We start from the raw sequence: 24,503 nt of genomic DNA on the forward strand, positions 1-24,503 counted from the left end.
AGGTCTTTTGTGTCTTTAGGTTGATATATTCCTAAGTATTTTATTCTTTTCATTGCAATGGTGAATGGAATTGTTTCCTTAATTTCTCTTTCTGTTTTCTCATTGTTAGTGTATAAGAGTGCAAGGGATTTCTATGTGTTGATTTTATATCCTGCAAATTTACTATATTCATTGATTAGCTCTGGTAATTTTCTGGTGGAGTCTTTAGGGTTTTCTATGTAGAGGATCACATCATCAGCAAGCAGTGAGAGTTTTACTTCTTATGGAACAAAATAGAAAAGCCCAGAGATAAATTCATGTACCTATGGGCACCATATCTTCGACAAAGGAGGCAAGAATATACAATGGAGAAAAGGCAATCTCTTTAACAAGTGGTGCTGAAAAAACTGGTCAACCACTTGTAAAAGAATGAAACTAGAACACTTTATAACACCATACACAAAAATAAACTCTAAATGGATTAAAGATCTAAACATCTAAGACCAGAAACTATAAAACTCCTAGAGGAAATCATAGGCAAAACACTCTCTGACATAAATCACAGCAGGATCCTCTATGACCCACCTCCCAGGTATTGGAAATAAAAGCAAAAATAAACAAATGGGCCTAATTAAACTTAAAAGCTTTTGCACAACAAAGGAAACTATAAGCAAGGTGAAAAGACAGCCTTCAGAATGGGAGAAAGTAATATCAAATGAAGCAACTGACAAAGAATCAATCTCAAAAATATACAAGCAACTCCTGCAGCTCAATTCCAGAAAAATAAACGACCCAATCAAAAAATGGGCCAAAGGACTAAATAGACATTTCTCCAAAGAAGACATACAGATGGCTAACAAACACATGAAAAGATGCTCAACATCACTCATTATCAGATAAACGCAAATCAAAACCACAATGAGGTACCATTTCACGCCAGTCAGAATGGCTGCTATCCAAAAGTCTACAAGTAATAAATGCTGGAGAGAGTGTGGAGAAAAGGGAACCCTCTTACACTGTTGGTGGGAATGCAAACTCGTACAGCCACTATGGAGAACAGTGTGGAGATTCCTTAAAAAACTGGAAATAGAACTGCCATATGACCCAGCAACCCCACTACTGGGCATACACACCAAGGAAACCAGAATCGAAAGAGATACATATACACCAATGTTCATCGCAGCACTGTTTATAATAGCCAGGACATGGAAGCAACCTAGATGGCCATCAGCAGATGAATAGATAAGAAAGCTATGGTACATATACACAATGGAATATTACTCAGCCATTAAAAAGAATACATTTGAATCAGTTCTAATGAGGTGGATTAAACTGAAGCCTATTATACAGAGTGAAGTAAGCCAGAAAGAAAAACACCAATACAGTATAATAATGCATATATATGAAATTTAGAACAATGGTAACAATAACCCTGTATGTGAGACAGCAAAAGAGACACAGAGGTATAGAACAGTCTTTTGGACTCTGTGAGAGAGGGTGAGGGTGGGACGATTTGGGAGAATGGGACTGAAACATGTACATTATCATATGTGAAACGAATCGCCAGTCCAGGTTCGATGCATGATACAGGGTCCTCAGGGCTGGTGCACTGGGATGACCCAGAGGGATGGGATGGGGAGGGAGGTGGGAGGAGAGGTTCAGGATGGAGAACACATGTACACCCATGGTGGATTCATGTCAATGTATGGCAAAACCACTACAATATTGTAAAGCAATTAGCCTCCAATTAAAATAAATAAATTTATATTTAAAAATAAATAAAATAAAAAAATTTTAAATGATATCAAAATGATATGAAGTTTTATTTAAAAAATCCATAGATAACATCATATTCAATGGTGAAATTTCCCCTAATATCAGGAACAAGATAAGGAGGCCTACTTTCACTTTTGCTACTCACCACTGTACTGGGAGATTCAGTCAGAACAATGAGGCAGAAAAAGAAATAAAAGGCACTCAAATTGGAAAGGAAGATGACATGATCCTACTTATTAAAAAAAACCCCAAAGAATACACACCCAAACTAGTAGAGATAAACACATTCAGCAAAGGTGCAAGGTATAAGAACAATATGCAAAAATCAGCTGTAGTTTTATATACAAGCAACAAGCAATACAAAAATAAAACTAACAATTCCAGTTACAATAGAATCCAAAATAGTAAAATACTTGGGAATAAAGTTAACGAAAAGTGAAAGACTTGTACAGAAAAAACTGTAAAACTTTGCTGAAAGAATTTAAATAAGACATACAAATAATATTTTTAATCTGGCAATATTAGTTAAAACAATCAACAAATTCAATGTAATTCTTATAAAAATTTAGATGAACATTCTTGGAGAAATACAAAAATTGAGCATTAAGTTCATATGGACTTGCAAGAGGCCCCTAACAGCCAAAACAATGTTGGTAAAGAAGAACTAGGTTGGAGTATTCACACTTTCAAATTTCAAAATTTACTATAAATATACAATAATCAAATCAGTATGGTACTGTTATAAGGATACATATATAGGCCAAAGGAATAAAATTAAAGGTCCAGAAATAAACTAGTACATCTGTGATCAATCTTTTCCATCAAGTGTGCTAAGGCCATTTAATAGGGAAAGAATAGTCTTTTCAAATAGTGTTGTGAAGAGAACAGGATATCCACATGCAAAAGACTGAAGTTGGATCCCTACCTCACACTACACAGAAATTAAATAAAAATTGACCAATGATCTAAATATAAGTGATAAAAATCACCAAACTCTTAGAAGAAAAAATAGACACTTTATATTTGTCATTGTCAAGACTTTATATTTGACAATGGTTACTAAGATATGACACCAAATTCACAGTAACAAAATAAAAATTGGTAAATTGGATTAATCAACACGTAAAGCTTTTATGCATGAAAAGGCACTGTCAAGATAGTGAAAAGACAACCCACAGAATGGAAGAAAATATTTGCAAACCATGTATCTGATAAGAGTCTAGTGTCCAGAATATATAAAAAGACAAACAATCCCATTTTAAAATCGGCACAGAACTTGCATAGACATTTTTCTAAATAATATATACAAATGGTCAATAAGTACATTAAAAGACCTCAGCATGATTAGTCATTAGGGAAATGCAAGTCAAAACAAGATATACCTTATATCCTCAAGGGTAAAATAAAAGAAAGAAAAAAAGAAACAGTTCAGTGGTTTCATTAAACATAGAATTACCAAAAACCACCAAACTGAAAACATTAAACACAAAATTACCATGCTTAGGTACAGTCCCAAATTCCACTCATAGATATAGTTCCAAAAGACCTGAAACAGGTATTCAAACAAACACTTATACATAAATATTCATAGCATCACTACTCAATAGTCATAGGATGTCCTTTACATCCAACTAAGAATGACTAGATAAAGGAAATACTTAGCCTCTGTGTATATACAATAGAATATTATTCAGCAATCAAAAAGATTGAAGTACTGATACATACTATAACATGGATAAACCTCAAAAACATGCTAAGCAAAAGAAGTCAGACACAAATGATCACATACTGACTGACTATTTCTATGAAACATCCAGAATTGGTAAATCCATTGAAAAAGAAAGCTGATTAGTAATTACTAGGGACTTGGGATAGGGGAAAATGGGATATGGCTTCTTAATGAGTATAGAATTTTATTTTTGGGTGATGAAAAGATTTTGGAACTAGATTTGTGCATGTATGGGGTTTCCTGGGTGGCTCAGTGATAAAGAATCTAGCTGCTAATGCAGGAGACACAGAAGACGTGGGTTTTACCTCCAGAAAGATCCCCTGGAGGAGGAACTGGAAAGCCACTCCAGTATTCTTGCCTGTACAATCTCATGGACAGAGGGGTACCGTCCAGGATTCTGTCCCTGGCCGGCTATACTCCTCTGGGTTGTAAAGAGTTGGACACGACTGAGCAACTGAGCATGCCACATATGCATGTGCATGTATATTGTAAATGTATAAAATGTCATCACCTGTTCACTTTTAATTTTAAGTTATATGAATTTCACCTAAATTAAAACACTAAATGTGAAAAAAATGAGGCACTAAAAATTTAAAAACACTTTAGCTTGGTTTACTTTTTGAGATACAGGAAATCTGCTACATACTTTCAGGGGTTATTTTGTTGTTGTTTGGTCACTAAGTTGTGTCTGACTCTTTGCGACACCATGGACTGTAGCATGCCAGGCTCCTCTGTCCTTCACTATCTCCTGGAGTTTGTTGAAATTCATGTCCATAGAGTCAGTGATGTTATCTAACCATCTCATCCTTGGCCACCTCCTTCTCCTTTTGCCTTCAATCTTTCCCAGCATCAGGGTTTTTTCCAATAAGTTGGATCTTTGTACCAGGTGGCAAAGTATTGCAGCTTAAGCTTCAGCAACAGTCCCTCCAATGAATATTCAGTATTGATTTCCTTTAAGATTGACTGGTTTGATCTCCTTGCAGTCCAAGGGACTCTCAAGAGTCTTCTCCAGCACCACAGTTTGAAAGCATTGATTCTCCAATGCTCAGCCTTCTTTATGGTCCAATCCTCACATGTGTACATGACTACTGGAAAAATTATATCTTTGACTATATGGATCTTTGACTATACAGACCTCAGCAAAATGATGTCTCTGCTTTCCCTCCAAAGAGAAAGCGTCTTTTAATTTCATGGCTGCAGTCACCAGTGATTTTGGAGCCCAAGAAAATAAAAATCTGTCACTGCTTCCATTTTCCCCCTTCTATTCGCCATGAAGTGATGGGACCAGACGCTATGATCTTAGTTTTTTAAATGTTGAGTGTTAAGCCACTTTTTAACTTTACTCTTTCACCCTCATCAAGAGGCTCTTTAGTTCTCTTCACCTTCTGCTATTAGAGCAGTATCATCTTCATATCTGAGTTTGTTGATATTTTCCCTGTAATCTTTATTCCATCTTGTGATTCATCCAGTCTTCCATTTTGCATGATGCATTGTGCATGTTAGTTAAATAAGCAGGACAACAATATACGGCCTTGTCATACTCCTTTCCCAATTTTGAACCAGTCAATTGTTCCATGTCTGGTTCTAAATGCTGCTTCTTGATCTGCATACAGATTTTTCAGGAGACAGGTAAGGTGGTATTGCACTTCTATCTCTTTAAGAATTTTCCACAGTTTTTTTGTGATTCACACACTCAAAGGCTTTAGCATAGTCAATGAAGCAGAAGTAGATATTTTTCTGGAACTCCCTTGCTTTCTTCAGTGATCCAGTGTATGTTGGCAATTTGATCTCTGGTTCCTCTGCCTTTTCTAAACTCAGCTTATATATCTGGAAGTTCTCAGTTCACGTACCTCTGACAATGCTAAAGAATGTTCAAACTACCATACAATTGTTCTCATTTCACATACTAGCAACGTTAAGCTCAAAATACTTCAAGTTAGGCTTCAGAGGTACGTGAACTGGGAAACAGAGACAGACATCACACTCTTGGGCTCCAAAACCACTGCTGACGGTGACTGCAGCCATGAAATTAAAAGATATTCCTTGGAAGAAAAGCTATGACAAACCGAGACAGCATATTAAAAAGAAGAGACATTACTTAGCTGACAAAGGTCCATCTAGTCAAAGCTATGGTTTTTCCAGTAATCATGTACGGATGTGAGAGTTGGACTATAAAGAAAGCTGAGCGCTGAAGAATTGATGGTTTTGAACTGTGGTGTTGGAGAAGACCCTTGAGAGTCCCTTGGACTGCAAGGAGATCCAACCAGTCAATCCTAAAGGAAATCAGTCCTGAATATTCATTGGAAGGACTGATGTTGAAGCTGAAACTCCAATATTTTGGCCACCTGATGCAAAGAACTGACTCATTAGAAGAGACCTTGATGCTGGGAAAGACTGAAGGCAGGAGAAGAAGGGGATGACAGAGGATGAGATGGATGGTATCGCTGACTCAGTGGACATGAGTTTGACCAAGTTCTGGGAGTTGGTGATGGACAGGGAAGCCTCGTGACCTGCAGTCCATGGGGTCACATAGATGGACTGAGCAACTGAACTGAACTGAACCCTCCACTCATCAGGATCTAAGAAACTATCACATATGAACTTAACAGGGAACATAGTTTACAGACACTTTTACATTTTTTACATTTTTACAATTTTACACTTTTACATTTTTACACTTTTACATTTCTTTATACTCCAAATTAATCCATTATGTACTACTTGACTGAAGAAGGGCTACGTTACTCACAGTGTTTTAATGTACAGGGTTTCAGTATCTTATTCATACTGTTCATCTGCATATGTGGAAGGTCTTTAAAGTATATCAAGAAATGGCCAGTATTTCAGTATGGATGGTACGCAAACGATTCTGTACATGCCCTTGCTCATAAGGACTATGGTTTTCACAACAATAGAAGCATTAGAACTCACCATAAGAAAAAAGTACCATGGTTGAGGCATGCCATATTGCCCTGGAAAGACAGCTTCTATGTACCAGGTTACAAGGCCATACAAGAAAGCATCAATTACAAGCATTCCCATCATATGGCCAAAGGTGAGGTTATCCTCAAGGGTGGCTGGTGTCCAAATCTTATTCCAGTTCACACCAGTTTCTGAAATAAAAGGAGATATATACCATAGATGACAGCTCTGTGATTGAAACAGCAAAACACAAAACAAAATAGAAAAAAAGGTTGATAATCTAAATTTTACTAAGGTGAATTATCTATATGTTGATACCCTTAGTAATTAGTTCATCCAAGAAAATGATGGAATATGTAATAACATTGATTTCTTTCCTCCTCCCTTGAAAATCTACAAAAATAATAGGAATGCCTGAGATAAAGTCAATGACTAAAAAACAAAAATGAAGAGTAACAAAAAGCCAAGAAAAAAAAAGACCTATTAGAAACTATCCCTCTACTTTTCCTCTAATTTTAAGTTCCCACTGAAATAACCATTAGTATATACACATTTGGAAAAACATTTAATATAACTAGAGAAGGATGATTACCAAGTAGAAGAGAAAAAGAAGTTTTGCTGACAGTACTGATGGAAAGAGAAAAACATGTTACCAAAAGATTACAAGTAGCACAACTGAAAAAGCATCAGGGCTTGCAGTGAACTCCTAATGCAAATAAGAAAGATGTTAAACACAGTGGCCCATGAAACCCATCCTGCCTTCAACTTTAGCCCTTCTCCTATAGCTCAGCACTATGAGAAGAATGTTCATAAACATTGTGTCTTTGAGAAAGCTATATAAGCAGAGGTACTAGCCTGAGAAAAAAGGATTTGGTCAATTAAAGGTGATTATCAAAATGAAAGCCATCTCAGAGGCAATGAACAGTACATTAGAAAATGTAGGGAAAAAAAAAAGAATGCACAATACAAACTTCAGGAAGTCTATCATAACTTGAGAAATTCTGCTACTGAAAATAAAATAGGAGTTCCTGAAAAACAAAAGTAATACAAAAAAAAAAGCAAATGATTAATAAAATAACTTCACAAAAGTAACTCAGAAAACTAAAACTGTTTTAGTTTTAATTCTGTTGCAGATTAAGCCAATGAAAATTCACTAATTAAACCTAGTAAATTTTCTAATGCTTCATGTATAAAGTAAGAATGATCTAAGTATCCACAAAGAAATCTTATATATATTCCTATGACTGGCTATTCATTTGGATTAGACTATTGTTCACAGATGAGAAAACTATCTTCAATCCTCATTAATCAATAAATGCAATGAAATTCCCACTAAAGATTAACAATATTTTTCATAGCATTTGGCAAAGTTATCCTGAAGTTCAAGAGGTAAGCAAAGTGATAAGAATGACTGAAGAGCAACAAGGTATGAAGACAAGACCAACAGATATTAAGACTTATTATAAAGCTATAATGAGTAAAACCATCATGGTATTGACACAAAAGGAGACTAAAAAAGAATGGAAACTATTAATACCACTAGAACCAGATCCATGCATGTATTGAAAGGTGATGTGAAGTAGGTGAAATGAAAAAGCAATAGAGAACAATAGACATTCCAATAAATTATTGTAAAAGCTTGATTTTCATGTGAAAAAAAATAAAATTAGATATAGCAACTCTATGCTTATTGAAAATCCAGATGTAAAAATTAAAAAATATAAAATTTAGAAGAAAATACAGGATTATCTTTATGACTCTGGGTATTGAAGGATTTCTTAAAGATGACACAAGTGTACAAATTAAAGGAAAAGACTGACAAGCCTGATTACATTATAGAATTTTTTTGGAAAAAAGATACCATGAACACAAGTTAAATGAATCACAGTCTAAGGATAGTTATTTACATTGTGGATAACTGTAACCATGAAATTAAAAGATGCTTGCTTCTTGGAAGAAAAGCTATGACAAACCTAGGCAGTGTATTAAAAAGCAGAGACATCACTTTGCGGACAAAGGTCAGTATAGTCAAAGCCATGGTTTTTCCAGCAGTCATGTATGGATGTGAGAGTTGAACCACAAAGATAGCTGAGCACTGAAGAATTGATGCTTTTGAACTGTGGTGCTGGAAAAGACTCTGGAGAGTCCCATGGACAGCAAGGAGATCAAACCAGTCAATCCTAAAGGAAATCAACCTTGAATATTCATTGGAAGGACTGATGCTGAAGCTGCAATATTTTGGCCACCTGCTATAAAGAATGGACTCATTGGAAAAGACCCTGATGCTGGGAAAGATTGAGGGCAGGAGGAGAAAGGGGTGACAGAGGATGAGATGGTTGGATGGCATAGCCAACTGAATGGACATGAGTTTGAGCAAACTCTGGGAGATAATGAAGGACAAAGAAACCTGGTGCAGTCCATGGGATTGCAAAGAGTCAGACACGACTGAGCGACTGAACAACTTACAACATTTAGACAATTCAAATACTTTTATGTAGCAATAAAGCCTTCCTTTTCTCCCTTAAAATTGATAGATTTAGATGCTATTTTTTACTTAGCATAAAAGATAAAGTAATTCCATGGTGTAAAGGATATAAAATTTTGAAATACCCCCCAGTTTACAGTCCATTTCTCCTTATCTTCTAATGTTCTGGCATTTTGTGTCCTGGGGAGCAGCAATGCAAATGTTCATTTGAAAAGGATGTCCCTTCTAAAAATGAAGACAAGTAGGAAAGGCAGCCCCTCACTTCACATAAGAAAAGAAGGAAAATAAGGTACAGAGGACAGGTACATGGGTCCTTGGTTTTCCTATTTCAGGGAAACCCTGGTGAAATATTCAGGTGGAATCATGTGGAATATCCAACATTGCATGATTGGTGGTATTGTTATTGGCAGAGTAAGGCAGCTAGATAAATAAACCCGAAGTGATGTTACTGACCCCTCATACCTTAAAAGCCACATTCAGAGCTTGTATAACTTTCCAAGTGTTTATAAAGGCCAAAGAGTCTCAGAGAGAGCCAGAGGAAGGCAGAGAACTGAATGAGGACTTTTAAGGCTAGATCTACTAGCCAGAACCATGTTTCTAACAGATGCGGGCCAAACATAAAGAGTCACACTTCAGTTTGTAAGAGTCCATAAAGCAGCTCAGGTTAGGTACTCTACTGTAGATATACAAGATCCAGAAGATACCACATGTATTTGAGGCCACCATGTCCCTCCATCATAAGAGATCTCATAAATTTCCAAACCCATCCATACTATTTTGAAGAATATGAGAAGGAAAGAGACGTCTGAAAAACTGACTCATTCAGAAGACCATATCAGATCAGATCAGTCTCTCAGTCGTGTCCGACTCTTTGCGACCCCATGAATTGCAGCACGCCAGGCCTCCCTGTCCATCACCAACTCCCGGAGTTCACTCAGACTCAAGTCCATCGAGTCAGTGATGCCATCCAGCCATCTCATCCTCTGTCGTCCCCTTCTCCACCTGCCGCCAATCCCTCCCAGCATCAGAGTCTTTTCCAATGAGTCAACTCTTCCCATGAGGTGGCCAAAGTACTGGAGTTTCAGCTTTAGCATCATTTCTTCCAAAGAAATCCCAGGGCTGATCTCCTTCAGAATGGACTGGGTTGGATCTCCTTGCAGTCCAAGGGACTCTCAAGAGTCTTCTCCAACACCACAGTTCAAAAGCATCAATTCTTCGGCGCTCAGCCTTCTTCACAGTCCAACTCTCACATCCATACATGACCACAGGAAAAACCATAGCCTTGACTAGATGAACCTTTGTTGGCAAAGTAATGTCTCTGCTTTTGAATATGCTATCTAGGTTGGTCATAACTTTCCTTCCAAGGAGTAAGCCTCTTTTAATTTCATGGCTGCAGTCACCATCTGCAGTGATTTTGGAGCCCAGAAAAATAAAGTCTGACACTGTTTCCACTGTTTCCCCATCTATTTCCCATGAAGTGATGGGACCGGATGCCATGATCTTAGTTTTCTGAATGTTGAGCTTTAAGCCAACTTTTTCACTCTCCACTTTCACTTTCATCAAGAGGCTTTTTAGTTCCTCTTCACTTTCTGCCATAAGGGTGGTGTCATCTGCATATCTGAGGTTATTGATATTTCTCCCAGCAATCTTGATTCCAGCTTGTGTTTCTTCCAGTCCAGCGTTTCTCATGATGTACTCTGCATATAAGTTAAATAAACAGGGTAACAATATAAAGCCTTGACATACTCCTTTACCTATTTGGAACCAGTCTGTTGTTCCATGTCCAGTTCTAACTGTTGCTTTCTGACCTGCATACAAATTTCTCAAGAGGCAGATCAGGTGGTCTGGTATTCCCATCTCTTGAAGAATTTTCCACAACTGATTGTGATCCACACAGTCAAAGGCTTTGGCATAGTCAATAAAGCAGAAATAGATGTTTTTCTGGAACTCTCTTGCTTTTTCCATGATCCAGCAGATGTTGGCAATTTGATCTCTGGTTCTTCTGCCTTTTCTAAAACCAGCTTGAACATCAGGAAGTTCACGGTTCACATATTGCTGAAGCCTGGCTTGGAGAATTTTGAGCATTACTTTACTAGCGTGTGACATGAGTGCAATTGTGCGGTAGTTTGCGCATTCTTTGGCATTGCCTTTCTTTGGGATTGGAATGAAAACTGACCTTTTCCAGTCCTGTGGCCACTGCTGAGTTTTCCAAATTTGCTGGCATATTGAGTGCAGCACTTTCACAGCATCATCTTTCAACTGGAATCCATCACCTCCACTAGCTTTGTTCTTAGTGATGCTTTCTAAGGCCCACTTAACTTCACATTCCAGGATGTCTGGCTCTAGGTCAGTGATCACACCATCATGATTATCTGGGTCGTGAAGATCTTTTTTGTACAGTTCTTCTGTGTATTCTTGCCATCTCTTCTTAATATCTTCTGCTTCTGTTAGGTCCATACCATTTCTGTCCTTTATTTTGCCCATCTTTGCATGAAACGTTCCTTTGTTATCTCTGATTTTCTTGAAGAGATCCCTAGTCTTTCCCATTCTGTTGTTTTCCTCTATTTCTTTGCATTGATCGCTGAAGAAGGCTTTCTATCTCTTCTTGCTCATTCAGAAGAACCTGAGTAAATCACTAAATTAGACTTATATTTATTTTCTTCAGCACAATAGTGCTGAGTTTGGAGGAAAATTAGTTACAGGAAATAAAGACCTTATATTTGCTTTTTACATCAGAGTAGTATAATGTATCAGAGAATGCAATGGCACCCCACTCCAGTACTCTTGCCTGGAAAATCCCATTGGCGGAGGAACCTGGAAGGCTGCAGTCCATGGGGTCGCTAAGAGTCGGACACGACTGAGCGACTTCACTTTCACTTTTCACTTTCATGCATTGGAGAAGGAAATGGCAACCCACTCCAGTGTTCTTGCCTGGAGAATCCCAGGGGTGGTGGAGCCTTGTGGGCTGCCATCTATGGGGTCGAACAGAGTCGGATACGACTGAAGCGACTTAGCAGCAGCAGCAGCAGCAGCAGCAGTATAATGTATTATTGGAACAGATGTAGAAAAACTCATGTGTTACTGGTGGGACAATAAATTGATCTACTCTTTTTGAAGATTATCATAAACTTTGGCCACCTCATGCGATGAGTTGACTCATTGGAAAAGACTCTGAGGCTGGGAGGGATTGGGGGCAGGAGGAGAAGGGGACAACAGAGGATGAGATGGCTGGATGGCATCACTGACTCGATGGACATGAGTCTCAGTGAACTCCGGGAGTTGGTGATGGACAGGGAGGCCTGGCGTGCTGTGATTCATGGGGTCGCAAAGAGTCAGACACGACTGAGCGACTGATCTGATCTGATCTGATTCACACCATATGAGAAAATATATGAATACTATTAAGGGCAGTAGCAAAAAGTTGGAAAATTCTTAAGCATACATTGATAAAGAATGGTTAATTAATTATAATACCTTTTTGTAATGGAATACTAAACAGCTTTGTAAAAGAAAAGAGTCTATCTCTATGTGGGAAGAGGTTTAACATATATTATTAGGTAAATAAGGAAAGTTGTAGAATAGAAGGTTAGTTCACACAATTGCCTTCATAATAAAAAAACAAATCCGGAAATAAATATTTTTATAGTATGTTCTTACCTCTTTAGTCACAGTCCCACCCACACTGTCTCTTTCTACATTTTTAGGAATCAAATAGAAAAGGCAAAATTTGCAAGGCAAACACTTACGTTTTGTTTCAAACTTGACAAGGAGTTTAATCCCCAGTGCCAAAGCAATATTTGGGCTGAGACAGGCAGCTACCTTCATGGTAAGGTTTATCCGTCCATAGTATTGAGCAATGGAATTAAATGGAAAGAAACTCACAAAATATATAAAGCTTCCAGCAGAAGCAGCCAAACGGGCTGCAAATGAGAAGGAAATTATAAGGTCAGTTTAAAGCAATATACAAACTAATGAATGATAAATAAACTATAAGTAAGTTCATAAGAATACACTAAAGGATAAGAATGTAAACTCTATGAGGGAAGAGAATTTATCTTTTTCACCCTCATATCACCGATGTCTGGAACACAATATGTGTTCAGTAAATATTTATTAAATGAATGAATTAATGTATAGGATGACAATGTATAGGATATTTACCACATATGATAAAAATGTGCAGTCATTTAAACAAAGAATCACCCTTACATTTGTTCCTTTCTCATTTCTAAAACTTACTTATTCATTATTACTTGGTTTGGAGAATTATAAATGCACATCATTAGCATTAATATAAATTTAATACCTTAGTGTTTCTAGAGTTTGAAATTATGGGCAGAATAATAAGCCATAGTGAAGTTTTTAACACATGCTTTCAATCTACATCATGATAGTCAAAAGAGAATAGTTAAATAAATAGTTAATTATTGAGAGTTGGATATGATTAGGTCCATAAATACAGGCTCCTGTAAGCTAGAAAAAGAATTTTTGTCAAGATTATCATTGAGACAGGAGATCAAGAAGGTGGAGTAAGAGGATGTGGTGCTCACCTCCCTTCATGAACACATAAAAAAATACATACACATGTAGAATAATTCTCACTGAAAACTAATTGCAAACAGGTAGAAAGATTATTGTAAAATCAAAGTTCTAAGAAAGATACTCATAGAATATGACAGGATGGGAAGAAAAACAATCAGGTTGTGGAATCTGTGTCCTTAGGAGGGGAATCAGAGATTGCATGGGTAGATATTTGCCATGGGGACTGAGCAGGTTGAGCCACAGACTGGGTGTCCCAGCTCGCGGGTCCTATATGGAGGAGACAAGCCCGTTGGCTGGCTGGAGAACCATGGAGGCAGAAAAGAAGGTTGGAGATGCCTAGACTCCACTTTTGAGGAATGTTCAGGTGCTCACTTGCCCCAGGCAAGGCTGAGAAACATATTCTCTAGCAGCTGCAGGGTTTCCTGAGACCACCTCCCTACACTTCCCAGCCCAAGCCAAGCAAAAACACTAGCACTGCTCACTCCACACTGCAGTGTGGCACTGGAGCTAGGGTGGTCAGGATTAAAGGCTCAAACTTGGGATGCAGAGATGATCCAGTCCCAGGGATGAGACCAGGTGGGTGGTGGCCATTTTTGTCACCTTCTCAAGTGATGTCCTAGAAGCAACCCAGACTTTTGACACCAGCAAGGATGCTGGGCTTCCCACAGTTGCCTGTGTGCCCTTGTCCAAGCTGAAAAAACTCTTTGGCCCCACTCACAGCACACATAGTGTGACACTAGATCTAGGGCAGTCACGACCGGGGAGGAGATATGATTATCAGCTGCATCTGAGCAGAGTGGCAGGTGCCCACACAAGCAAAACACTGGAGTCCTTTTAGGTGCATGTGCCCACTTGCTTCTGCACACCTCTCCTTTGAGGCAAAAGTCCTGGTAAGTACCCTGTAAAGTGAAAAGGTTACAATTATATTGTCACCCTTCTTATTTATCTGATCAACAACATGAGATATGCAGATGACACCACCCTAACGGCAGAAAGAGCCTCTTGGTGAAGGTGGAAGGGGAGAGTAAAAAAGGACTGATGCTGAAGCTGAAGCTCCAATACTTTGGCCACCTGATCTGAAGAGCTGACTCATTGGAAAAGACCCTGATGCTGGGAAAGACTAAAGGCAGGAGAAGAGGATGACAGAGGACAAGATGCTTGGACAGCATCACTAGCTCAAGGAAATGAGTTTGAGCAAACTCCAGGAGATGTTTAAGGACAGGGGAAACCTGGCATGCTCAGTTCATGGGGTTGCAAAAAATTCAGACATGACTGAGTAACTGAACAACAAAGCACCTATTTACGGTAAAAACTCTCTAGAAAGCAGCATAAAGGGAACCTAACTAAACATTGTAATGACCATTTATGACAAACCTCTGGCAAACATCCTACACAATGGTGAGAAGCTGAAAATATTTTTTTCCAAGATCACGAACATGACAAGGATGTCCACTCTCACCGATTTTATTCAACATAATTTTTCTATAGCAATCAGAGAAGAAAAAGAAATAAAGAATAAAAATTGGAAAAGAAGAAGTAAAACTTTCACTGTTTGCAGATGACATGATACTATAAACAGAAGATCTTAAAGATGCTACCAGAAAACCACTAGGGCTCATCAATGAATTTCGTAAAGTTGCAGGTAACAAAATTAACAGAGAAATCTATTGCATTTCTACACACTATCAGAAAGAGAAATTCAAGAAGCAATTTCATTTACCACTGTATCAAAAAGAGTAACATACCTAGGAATAAGCCTACCTAAGAAAATCAGAGATACCAAAGGAATATTTCATGCAAAGATGGGCTCGATAAAGGACAGAAATGATATGGACCTAACAGAAGCAGAAGATATTAAGAAGAGATGGCAAGAATACACAGAAGAACTATACAAAAAAGATCTTCACAACCCAGATAATCACGATGGTGTGATCACTGACCTAGAGCCAGACATCCTGGAATGTGAAGTCAAGTGGGCCTTAGAAAGCATCACTATGAACAAAGCTAGTGCAGGTGATAGAATTCCAGTTGAGCTGTTCCAAATCCTGAAAGATGATGCTGTGAAAGTGCTGCACTCAATATGCCAGCAAATTTGGAAAACTCAGCAGTGGCCACAGGACTGGAAAAGGTCAGTTTTCATTCCAATCCCAAAGAAAGGCAATGCCAAAGAATGCGCAAACTACCGCACAATTGCACTCATCTCACACGCTAGTAAAGCAATGTTCAAAATTCTCCAAGCCAGGCTTCAGCAATATGTGAACCGTGAACTTCCTGATGTTCAAGCTGGTTTTAGAAAAGGCAGAGGAACCAGAGATCAAATTGCCAACATCCGCTGGATCATGGAAAAAGCAAGAGAGTTCCAGAAAAACATCTATTTCTGCTTCATTGACTATGCCAAAGCCTTTGACTGTGTGGATCACAATCAACTGTGGAAAATTCTTCAAGAGATGGGAATACCAGACCACCTGACCTGCCTCATGAGAAATTTGTATGCAGGTCAGGAAGCAACAGTTAGAATTGGACATGGAACAACAGACTGGTTCCAAATAGGTAAAGGAGTATGTCAAGGCTGAATATTGTCACCGTGTTTATTTAACTTCTATGCAGAGTACATCATGAGAAACACTGGACTGGAAGAAACACAAGCTGGAATCAAGATTGCTGGGAGAAATATCAATAACCTCAGATATGCAGATGACACCACCCTTATGGCAGAAAGTGAAGAGGAACTAAAAAGCCTCTTGATGAAAGTGAAAGTGGAGAGTGAAAAAGTTGGCTTAAAGCTCAACATTCAGAAAATGAAGATCATGGCATCCAGTCCCAGCACTTCATGGGAAATATATGGGGAAACAGTGGAAACAGTGTCAGACTTTATTTTTCTGGGCTCCAAAATCACTGCAGATGGTGACTGCAGCCATGAAATTAAAAGAGGCTTACTCCTTGGAAGGAAAGTTATGACCAACCTAGATAGCATATTCAAAAGCAGAGACATTACTTTGCCAACAAAGGTCCGTCTAGTCCAGGCTATGGTTTTTCCTGTGGTCATGTATGGATGTGAGAGTTGGACTGTGAAGAAGGCTGAGTGCCGAAGAATTGATGCTTTTGAACTGTGGTGTTGGAGAAGACTCTTGGGAGTCCCTTGGACTGCAAGGCGATCCAACCAGTCCATTCTGAAGGAGATCAGCCCTGGGATTTCTTTGGAAGGAATGATGCTAAAGCTGAAACTCCAGTACTTTGCCCACCTCATGCAAAGTTGACTCATTGGAAAAGACTCTGATATTGGGAGGGATTGGGGGCAAGAGGAGAAGGGGACGACAGAGGATGAGATGGCTGAATGGCATCACTGACTCGATGGACGTTGAGTCTGAGTGAACTCCGGGAGTTGGTGATGGACAAGGAGGCCTGGTGTGCTGTGATTCATGGGGTTGCAAAGGGTCGGACACGACTGAGCAACTGATCTGATCTGATCTGGTCTGAAGGAAACAAAACACCTGTACTCTGAAAACTACAAGATGCTGATGAAAGCAACCAAAGAAGACACAAACAGATGAAAGACATCCCATGGTCATGGATTGGAAGAATCAACATAGTCAAACACAGAAATCTAAAGACTGAATGCAATCCCTATCAAATTACCAATGGCATTTTTCACAGAATTGGAACAAAAAATCCAAAACTTTGTATGGAGAAACAAAAGCCTCCATGTAATGAAAGCAATCTTGAGAGATAAAACAGAGCTGGAAGAATCAGGATCCCTGACTTCATATTATATTACAAAGCTATAGTCATCAAAACAGTATGGTACTGCCACAAAAACAGAAATATAGACCAATGGGAAAAGGAATCAGCTATGAAAGTATTAGTTGCTCAGTCATGTCTGACTCTTTGCAACCCCATGGATTAATTGTAGCCCACCAGGCTCTTTTGTCCATGGAATTCTCCAGGCAAGAATACTGAAGTGGGTTGCCATTTCCTTCTCCAGGGGCATCTTCCCAACCCAGCAATCTAACCCGAGTCTCTTACATCTCCTGCATTGTAGGTAGATTATTTACCATCTGAGCCATCAAGGAAGCCTGTTAATCAGTTAAACGTCAACACCAAAAAAAGTTAAAACTAAATAAAAATCTATCTCTTGAGGTATAACTAGGTTGCTTCCATGTCTTGGTTATTTTAAATAATGCTGTAATGGGGGTACAGATATCTCTTTGAGAAGTAATTTCAATTCCTTTGGATGTATACCTAGAAGTGGGATTGCTGTATCTTATGGTAATGCTATTTGTAATTTTTTAAGAAACCTCAAAATGTTCTACAGAGTGGCTACAACAATGTATATTCCACCAACTGTATATATGCTATGCTATGCTATGCTAAGTCACTTCAGTCGTGTCCGACTCTGTGCGACCCCATAGACGGCAGCCCACCAGGCTCCACCGTCCCTGGGATTCTCTAGGCAAGAACACTGGAGTGGGTTGCCGTTTCCTTCTCCAATGCATGAAAGAGAAAAGTGAAAGTGAAGTCGCTCAGTCGTGTCTGACTCTTAGCGACCCCATTGACTGCAGCCTACCAGGCTCCTCCATCCATGGGATTTTCCAGGCAAGAGTACTGGAGTGGGGTGCCATTAAAGTTCTTTATTCTCCACATCCTCACCAACACATGCTATATTTTGTAATCTTGGTAATAGCCAACCTAACAGTTGTGATAATTGAATCTGAGTTCCAGATTACCACATTATGAAATTTAAATTTAAATGTCAAGTTTTGAAAAAATTGACAAGGAATACAGAGAAACAAGTAAGGAGAAAATAAATAAACAGCAGTTATCCCCAAGAAAGACCAGATGGTGGACTTTCTAGATCAACAGATTTAGACAAATGTTCTAAGATGCTCACACAGCTAAAGAAAGATGAGGATAAACTCAAGAAAATTATATATGAGCAAAACAAAGTATCAATAAAGAGGTGAAAAACATAGGAAGGAATAAAGAAATTCTGAAGCTGAATAATACAATAAAAGCAATGACTATTCAGTAGAGTGTTTCAAAATTGAATTTTCACAGGCAGGAGACTCAGTGAACTTTAAAACTATACAATTGGAAAGTTCAGTTTTGAGTAATTTAAAGTAATAAGATTGAAGAAAAGCAAACAGTGTAGGGATCTGTGGGATAACATTAAGTGGACCAACATAACCACTGTCAGAGCGCATGAAAGAGAAGACAGAATAAAGGAGAACTTATTTGAAGCAATAGTGGATGAAATTTTCCCAAACTTGATGAAAACAAATATAATGATTCAAGAAGCTTATCAAGAAGCTTAACAAACTCTAAATAGCACGACCTGCAGAAGACTGACACTGAGCACATTATAATCAAATTGTTAAAATCTAAAGACAAAGAATTTGGAAAGGAGCAAGAGAAGAGGATCATATGCAAAGATCCTCATATGATTATTGGAAGAATTTCTAAACAGAAAGTTTGAAGGTCAGGAGGCTGTGGGTGAATATATTCAGATTTCTCAAGGAAAAAAATCAGTAAAAACCAAGAATTCTTAATGCTTCAAACTGTTCTTTTAAGATGAAGGAGAAATGAGTAACAAATAAAGAAAAATTACCTGTCCTGGGGTCTTTCAGGTTGAAAGAAATATAGTTGAGGCTATATGAACAAGCAAAGATCTCCAGTAAAAGTAAATTCATGTACAATTATTAAAGCTAGTATTACTGTATCAACTATACCTCAACTTAAAAAGAGGAATGCAGGAGAGTCTGAGTCAGAGAAGATTATGTGATAATCAAAGTAGAATTGGAATGATGGAATTGCCAAAAGAGTTCATAAGCCAAGGAATGTTGACTGTTTTCAAAAATGGGAAAAAGGCAAGAAAATGTATTCTTTACTATAGGCTCCCAAGGAATACAGTAGTGCGTCTTTTAGCCAAGTGCACACAGGACAGTCTTCAGGATAGAGCATATGTTAGGCCACAAATCAAATCACAAAACTTTTGAGTTAAGATAAATGTCATATAAACAATCTTCTTCAACTACAACAGGACTAGAATACTGAAAAGAAAATGGAAAAATTTACAATTTTGTGGAAGTTCAACAGTACACTCCTGAACAATCAATGGACAAAAAAGAAATAGCAAGAGAAATTAAAAGGTATATAGAGATGAATGAAAATGAAAACATAACATTAAATGAATTAAAAGCAGTACTAAGGGGCAAAATTATAGCTATAACTGCTTACTTTGAAAAAGAGGTAGGATCTCCAATCAATAAATTAACTTCACAACTTAAGAAACTTGACAAAAACAAACAAACAAACAAAATTGGAAACTATCAATAAAAAATAGAAAGCTAGAATAAAGAAGGAAATGTTAATAATAAAGATTATGGCAGAAATAAATAAAATAGAGAATTGAAAAATAGTAGGAAAAATAAACACTTACATGTGGAACTTAGAAAAATGGGACTGATGAAGTTACTTGCAAAGCAGAAGTGACTTACAGAGTTAGAATATGAAGCTATGGCTACCAAGGGAGAAGGTTAGGGTGAGGCATAAATCAGGAACTTGGGATGAACGAACACACACTCTATACACAAGATAGATAACCAACAACGATGTCTTGTATAGCACAGGGAACTCTATTCAATATTCTGTGATAACCTGAGAAAAGATTCTTACAGAGAGTGGGTATACATATATTAATATGCATAACAATTACTTTGCTGTACACCTGAAACACAATATTGCAAATAAACTATACACTAATAAAATTAAAATATTAAAAAAAAACACACAAGACAAAGAAAAAGCACGAAGACTTTCAATCCTAAGCACAGGGTATCTTTCCCTTTATTTGTATTTGCTTTAATTTCTGGTCAATGTTTCAAGTGAACAAGTCTTTCACCTCCTTGGTTTATTTTATTCTTTTTGATGCTATTGTAAGAGGGAAGATTTCCTTAATTTCTTTTTTTTGAGTAGTTCATTGTTAATATATAAAAATATAATTGATTTTCATATCAGTTACTTTAGTGAATTTATTTTTTAAAATTTATTTAAATTGGAGGATAGTTATTTACAATACTGTGATGGTTTTTGCCTTACATTAATATGAATCAGCCATAGGCATACATTTGTCCCCTCCATTCTGTACCCACCTCCCTCCTTAATCCATCCCTCCAGGTTGTCACAGAGCACTAGCTTTGGTTGCCCTCTGTCATACATCAAACTCCCAGTGTCTATTTTACATACAGTAATGAATATGTTTTAATGCTATTCTCTCAAATCATCCCACCTACTCCTTCTCCCACTGAATCCAAAAGTCTGTTCTTTATGCCTGTGTCTCCTTTGCTGCCCTGCACATAGGGTCCTTAGTACATCTTTCTGGATTCCACAGATATGTGTTAACATATGGTATTTGTCTTTCTTTTTCTGACTTACTTGCCTCTGTATAACAGGCTCTAGGTTCATCCACCTCATTAGAACTGCCTCATATGTGTTCCTTTTTATAGCTGAGTAATATTCCATTGTTTATATATACCACAACTTCTTTATCCATTCATCTGCTGATGGACATCTAGGTTGCTTCCATGTCCTAGCTGTTGTAAATAGTGCTGCAATGAACACTGAGGTTTTATTGTTGTTCACTCACTTGTGTCCAACTCTTTGTGACCCCACAGGCTTCCCTGTCCTTCACTATCTCCCAGAGTTTGCTCAAACTCATTTCCATTGAGTCGATGATGCCATCCAACAATCTCATCCTCTATTGCCCACTTCTTCTCCTGCCCTCAATCTTTCCCAGCATCAGGGTCTTTTCCAATGAGTTGGCTCTTTAGAACAAGTGACCAAAGTATTGGAGCTTCAGCTTCAGCATCAATTCTTCTAATGAATATCCAGGGTTAACTTCCTTTAGGATTGACTTGTTTGATCTCCGTGCTGTCCAAGGGACTCTCAAGAGTTTTCTCCAGCAACAGTTTGAAAGCATCAATCCTTTGGTGCTCAGCCAGCATTATGGTCCAACTCTCACATCTGTACCTGACAACTGGAAAACCCATAGCTTTGGCTATCTGGAACTTTGTTGGCAAAGTGATGTCTCTGCTTTTTAATATGCTCTCTAGGTTTGTCATAGCTTTTCTTCCAAGGAGCAAGCATCTTTTAATTTCATGACTGCAGTCACTGTCCACAGTGACTTTTGGAGGGATACATGTGTCTTTCAAATTCTAGCTTCCTCAGGGTATATGCCTAGTAGTGGGATTTCTGTGTTATATGGTAGTTTTATTCCTAGATTTTAAAGGCATCTCCATACTGTTCTCCATAGTGGTTATATCAATTTGCATTCCCACCAACACTTTAATAGGGTTCCCTTTTCTGTACATCCTCTCAGCATTTATTGTTGACTTTTTGATGACAGCCATTCTGATTGGTGTGAGATGATACTTCATTGTGATTTTGGTTTGTATTTCTCTTATACTGCGTGATATTGAACATATTTTCATGTGTTTATTAGCCATCTGTCTGTCTTCTTTGGAGAAATGTCTGTGTAGGCTCTCTGCTTGACAATGAATTTATTAGTAGCAACTGTGTGTGTGTGGAGTCTTTAGGATTTTCCATATATGCTGCTGCTGCTGCTGCTAAGTCACGTCAGTCGTGTCCGACTCTGTGCGACCCCACAGACGGCAGCCCACCAGACTCCCCCGTCTGTGGGACTCTCCAGGCAAGAATACTGGAGTGGGTTGCCATTTCCTTCTCCAATGCATGAAAGTGAAAAGTGAAAGTGAAGTCGCTCAGTCGTGTCCGACTCTTAGCGACCCCATGGACTGCAGCCTACCAGGCTCCTCCGTCCATGGGATTTTCCAGGCAAGAATACTGGAGTGGGGTGCAAACATATATATTTTCACTTTTTATCTGGATATCTTTTACTTCTTTTTCTTGCCCATTTGTTTGACTAGAAATTCCAAATACTATGTGTAAAATTAGGTTATCTGTTTGACCTTTCTTATCTTTTAAAATGAATGTTTATTGTTATAAACTTTCTCTCAGTCCTGCTTTTCCTGCATCCTAAAAGTTTTGGTATGATTCTATTTGTTTTCGTTTTCCTGAAGATATTTTCTTGTTTCAACTCCTTTGACCAAAAGCTGGCTGTGTTCTTTAAAATTCACACATTTTAAGTTTTTCCATCTTTTTTTTTTTTTTTTTTTAGTTTTATTCCATTGTGATTGAAAAGTAATTGGAATTTCAATCTTCTTAAGTTTTTAATGGCTTGTTTTCTGACCTAATGTGTTAGGCTCTGGACTATACTCCATGTACACTTCAGAAGGCTATATTCTGTTATTGGGTGAAATGTACTGCTTATGTCTGTTACATTCATTTGGTCAATGGTGCTCAAATCTTGTTTCCTTACTGATTTTTCTCTCTAGATGATCTATCCATTTTTGAAAGTGGGGATATTTAAGTTTCCTCCTCCAACTGTATTGCTATTTCTCCCTTCAGGTATTTCAATATATGCTTTATATACTTAGGTATTCTGATGGTTGGTGCATATATAATAGTTATATCTTCTTGATGCATTGAACTTTTTGTCATTATGTAATGTCCTTCTTTGTTCCTTGTGAATTTTTGACTTAAAAATCTATTTTTATGTTCTAAGTGTAGCTACCATCTCTACTTTTTTGTCAATATTTTTTATGGAATGTATATTTGCATCCCTTCATTGTGAACCTAAGTGTGCCTTTGATTCTAAAGTAAGTCTTGGTAGACAATAAATCATTGTATCTTTTTTTTTTTGTGTGTGTCCATTCTTTGGTTTCTGATTGGCACATTTAATCCATTTATGGTTTAGTTATTATGGACAGACAAGGACTACAATTCCCATCTTGCTACTTGTTTCTGTCTGATCTGTCATTCTTTGTGTCTTTTACTCTCTTTATCTTCCTTTGTGATTTGTTGATCTTTTGTAGTGAGATGCTTTGTCTCTCTTTTTTGTCCATATATATTTTAGATTTTACTTAGCATTATCTTATAACTATCTCATTTACACCAATAACAATTTCAAGTGCATAAGTCTATACTTTCAATTCTCCCCTCTCAAAGTTTGTTAATTCCATCTTTTATATTGTTATATATCAAGAATTAAAAAATTTTTATTCTTAATACTTTAACTTTTACAGTACAATTAAAAAGGATTTCTTTACTATCATTACAATATTACAATACTGTATTTGTCTAGACATTTGCCTTTATCAGTGAGCCTGTGCTTTCACAGGCTTCGCACTCTTTATCATCCTTCTGTTTCAACTTAAAGAAGACCCTGTAGAATTTCTTATAATGCAGATATAGTGGTGATAAATTCCCTCCAATTTTGTCTATTGCTTCAATTTTAAAGTACAGTTTTGCTCAGGATAGCATTCTTAGTTGGCAGTTTTCTTTTAGCACTTCAAATATATCATCTCATTCCTTCCTGGCTTTCATGGTTTCTGTTTACAAGGAGTTCCTTAGACATGATCATTCCTTTTTCTCTTCCTGCTTTCAAAACTGTATGTTTTTCTTTTAGTTCTGACCATTTGATTGTAATTGAGACATTGAGACAATGTAGACTTCTTTTGTTTCATCATGTCTGGTGTTTATTTTGAGGATTCATGAGTCTGGATGTTCACTTACCTCTCTAGATCAGAAAAATTGTTACCGCATTTCATTCAATAAATTTTCTATTTCCTTCTTTTCTCCTTCTGAGGTTCTCATTATATATGTATATATATATATATATTCATTTTTATGTGCCCTTTAATCTCTTAGACTTTCACTTTTTTTCTTTTTGAACTTCTAACTTGATAATTTCAAATGTCCTATATTGAAATTTGCTGATAATTTCTTCTGCTTGATAAACCCAGTTTTTGAATCATCTTAGCAAACATTTCAGTTCAATTATTAAACTCTTTGACTAAAAATTTCTATTTGGCTCTTCTTAAAAATCCATTCCTGTTGGCATTCTCAGTTTATGTATAATTTTCCTGAATTAACTTATATTTTTGTCCTTTTGTAACTTACTGAGTTTAAAATAACTATTTTGAGTTTCACCCCAGG

The 24,503-nt window shown here is 37.5% G+C and overlaps 1 protein-coding gene across 1 annotated transcript in view; it reads right to left on the reverse strand.

The window, feature by feature from the left end:
• LOC102266332 (phospholipid-transporting ATPase ABCA3-like) overlaps positions 1 to 24,503 on the reverse strand; it is a 199,851-nt gene that overhangs the window by 135,390 nt on the left and 39,958 nt on the right. The window contains exons 8-9 of the mRNA XM_070362574.1: positions 12,638 to 12,811; positions 6,416 to 6,597 (exon numbers count right to left, since the gene is read on the reverse strand). Of these exons, the coding sequence (XP_070218675.1) occupies positions 6,416 to 6,597; positions 12,638 to 12,811 (356 nt within the window). The remainder of the gene's footprint in view (positions 1 to 6,415; positions 6,598 to 12,637; positions 12,812 to 24,503) is intronic.

Source organism: Bos mutus, chromosome 25 (assembly GCF_027580195.1).
Source record: "Bos mutus isolate GX-2022 chromosome 25, NWIPB_WYAK_1.1, whole genome shotgun sequence".
NCBI lineage: Eukaryota > Metazoa > Chordata > Mammalia > Artiodactyla > Bovidae > Bos > Bos mutus.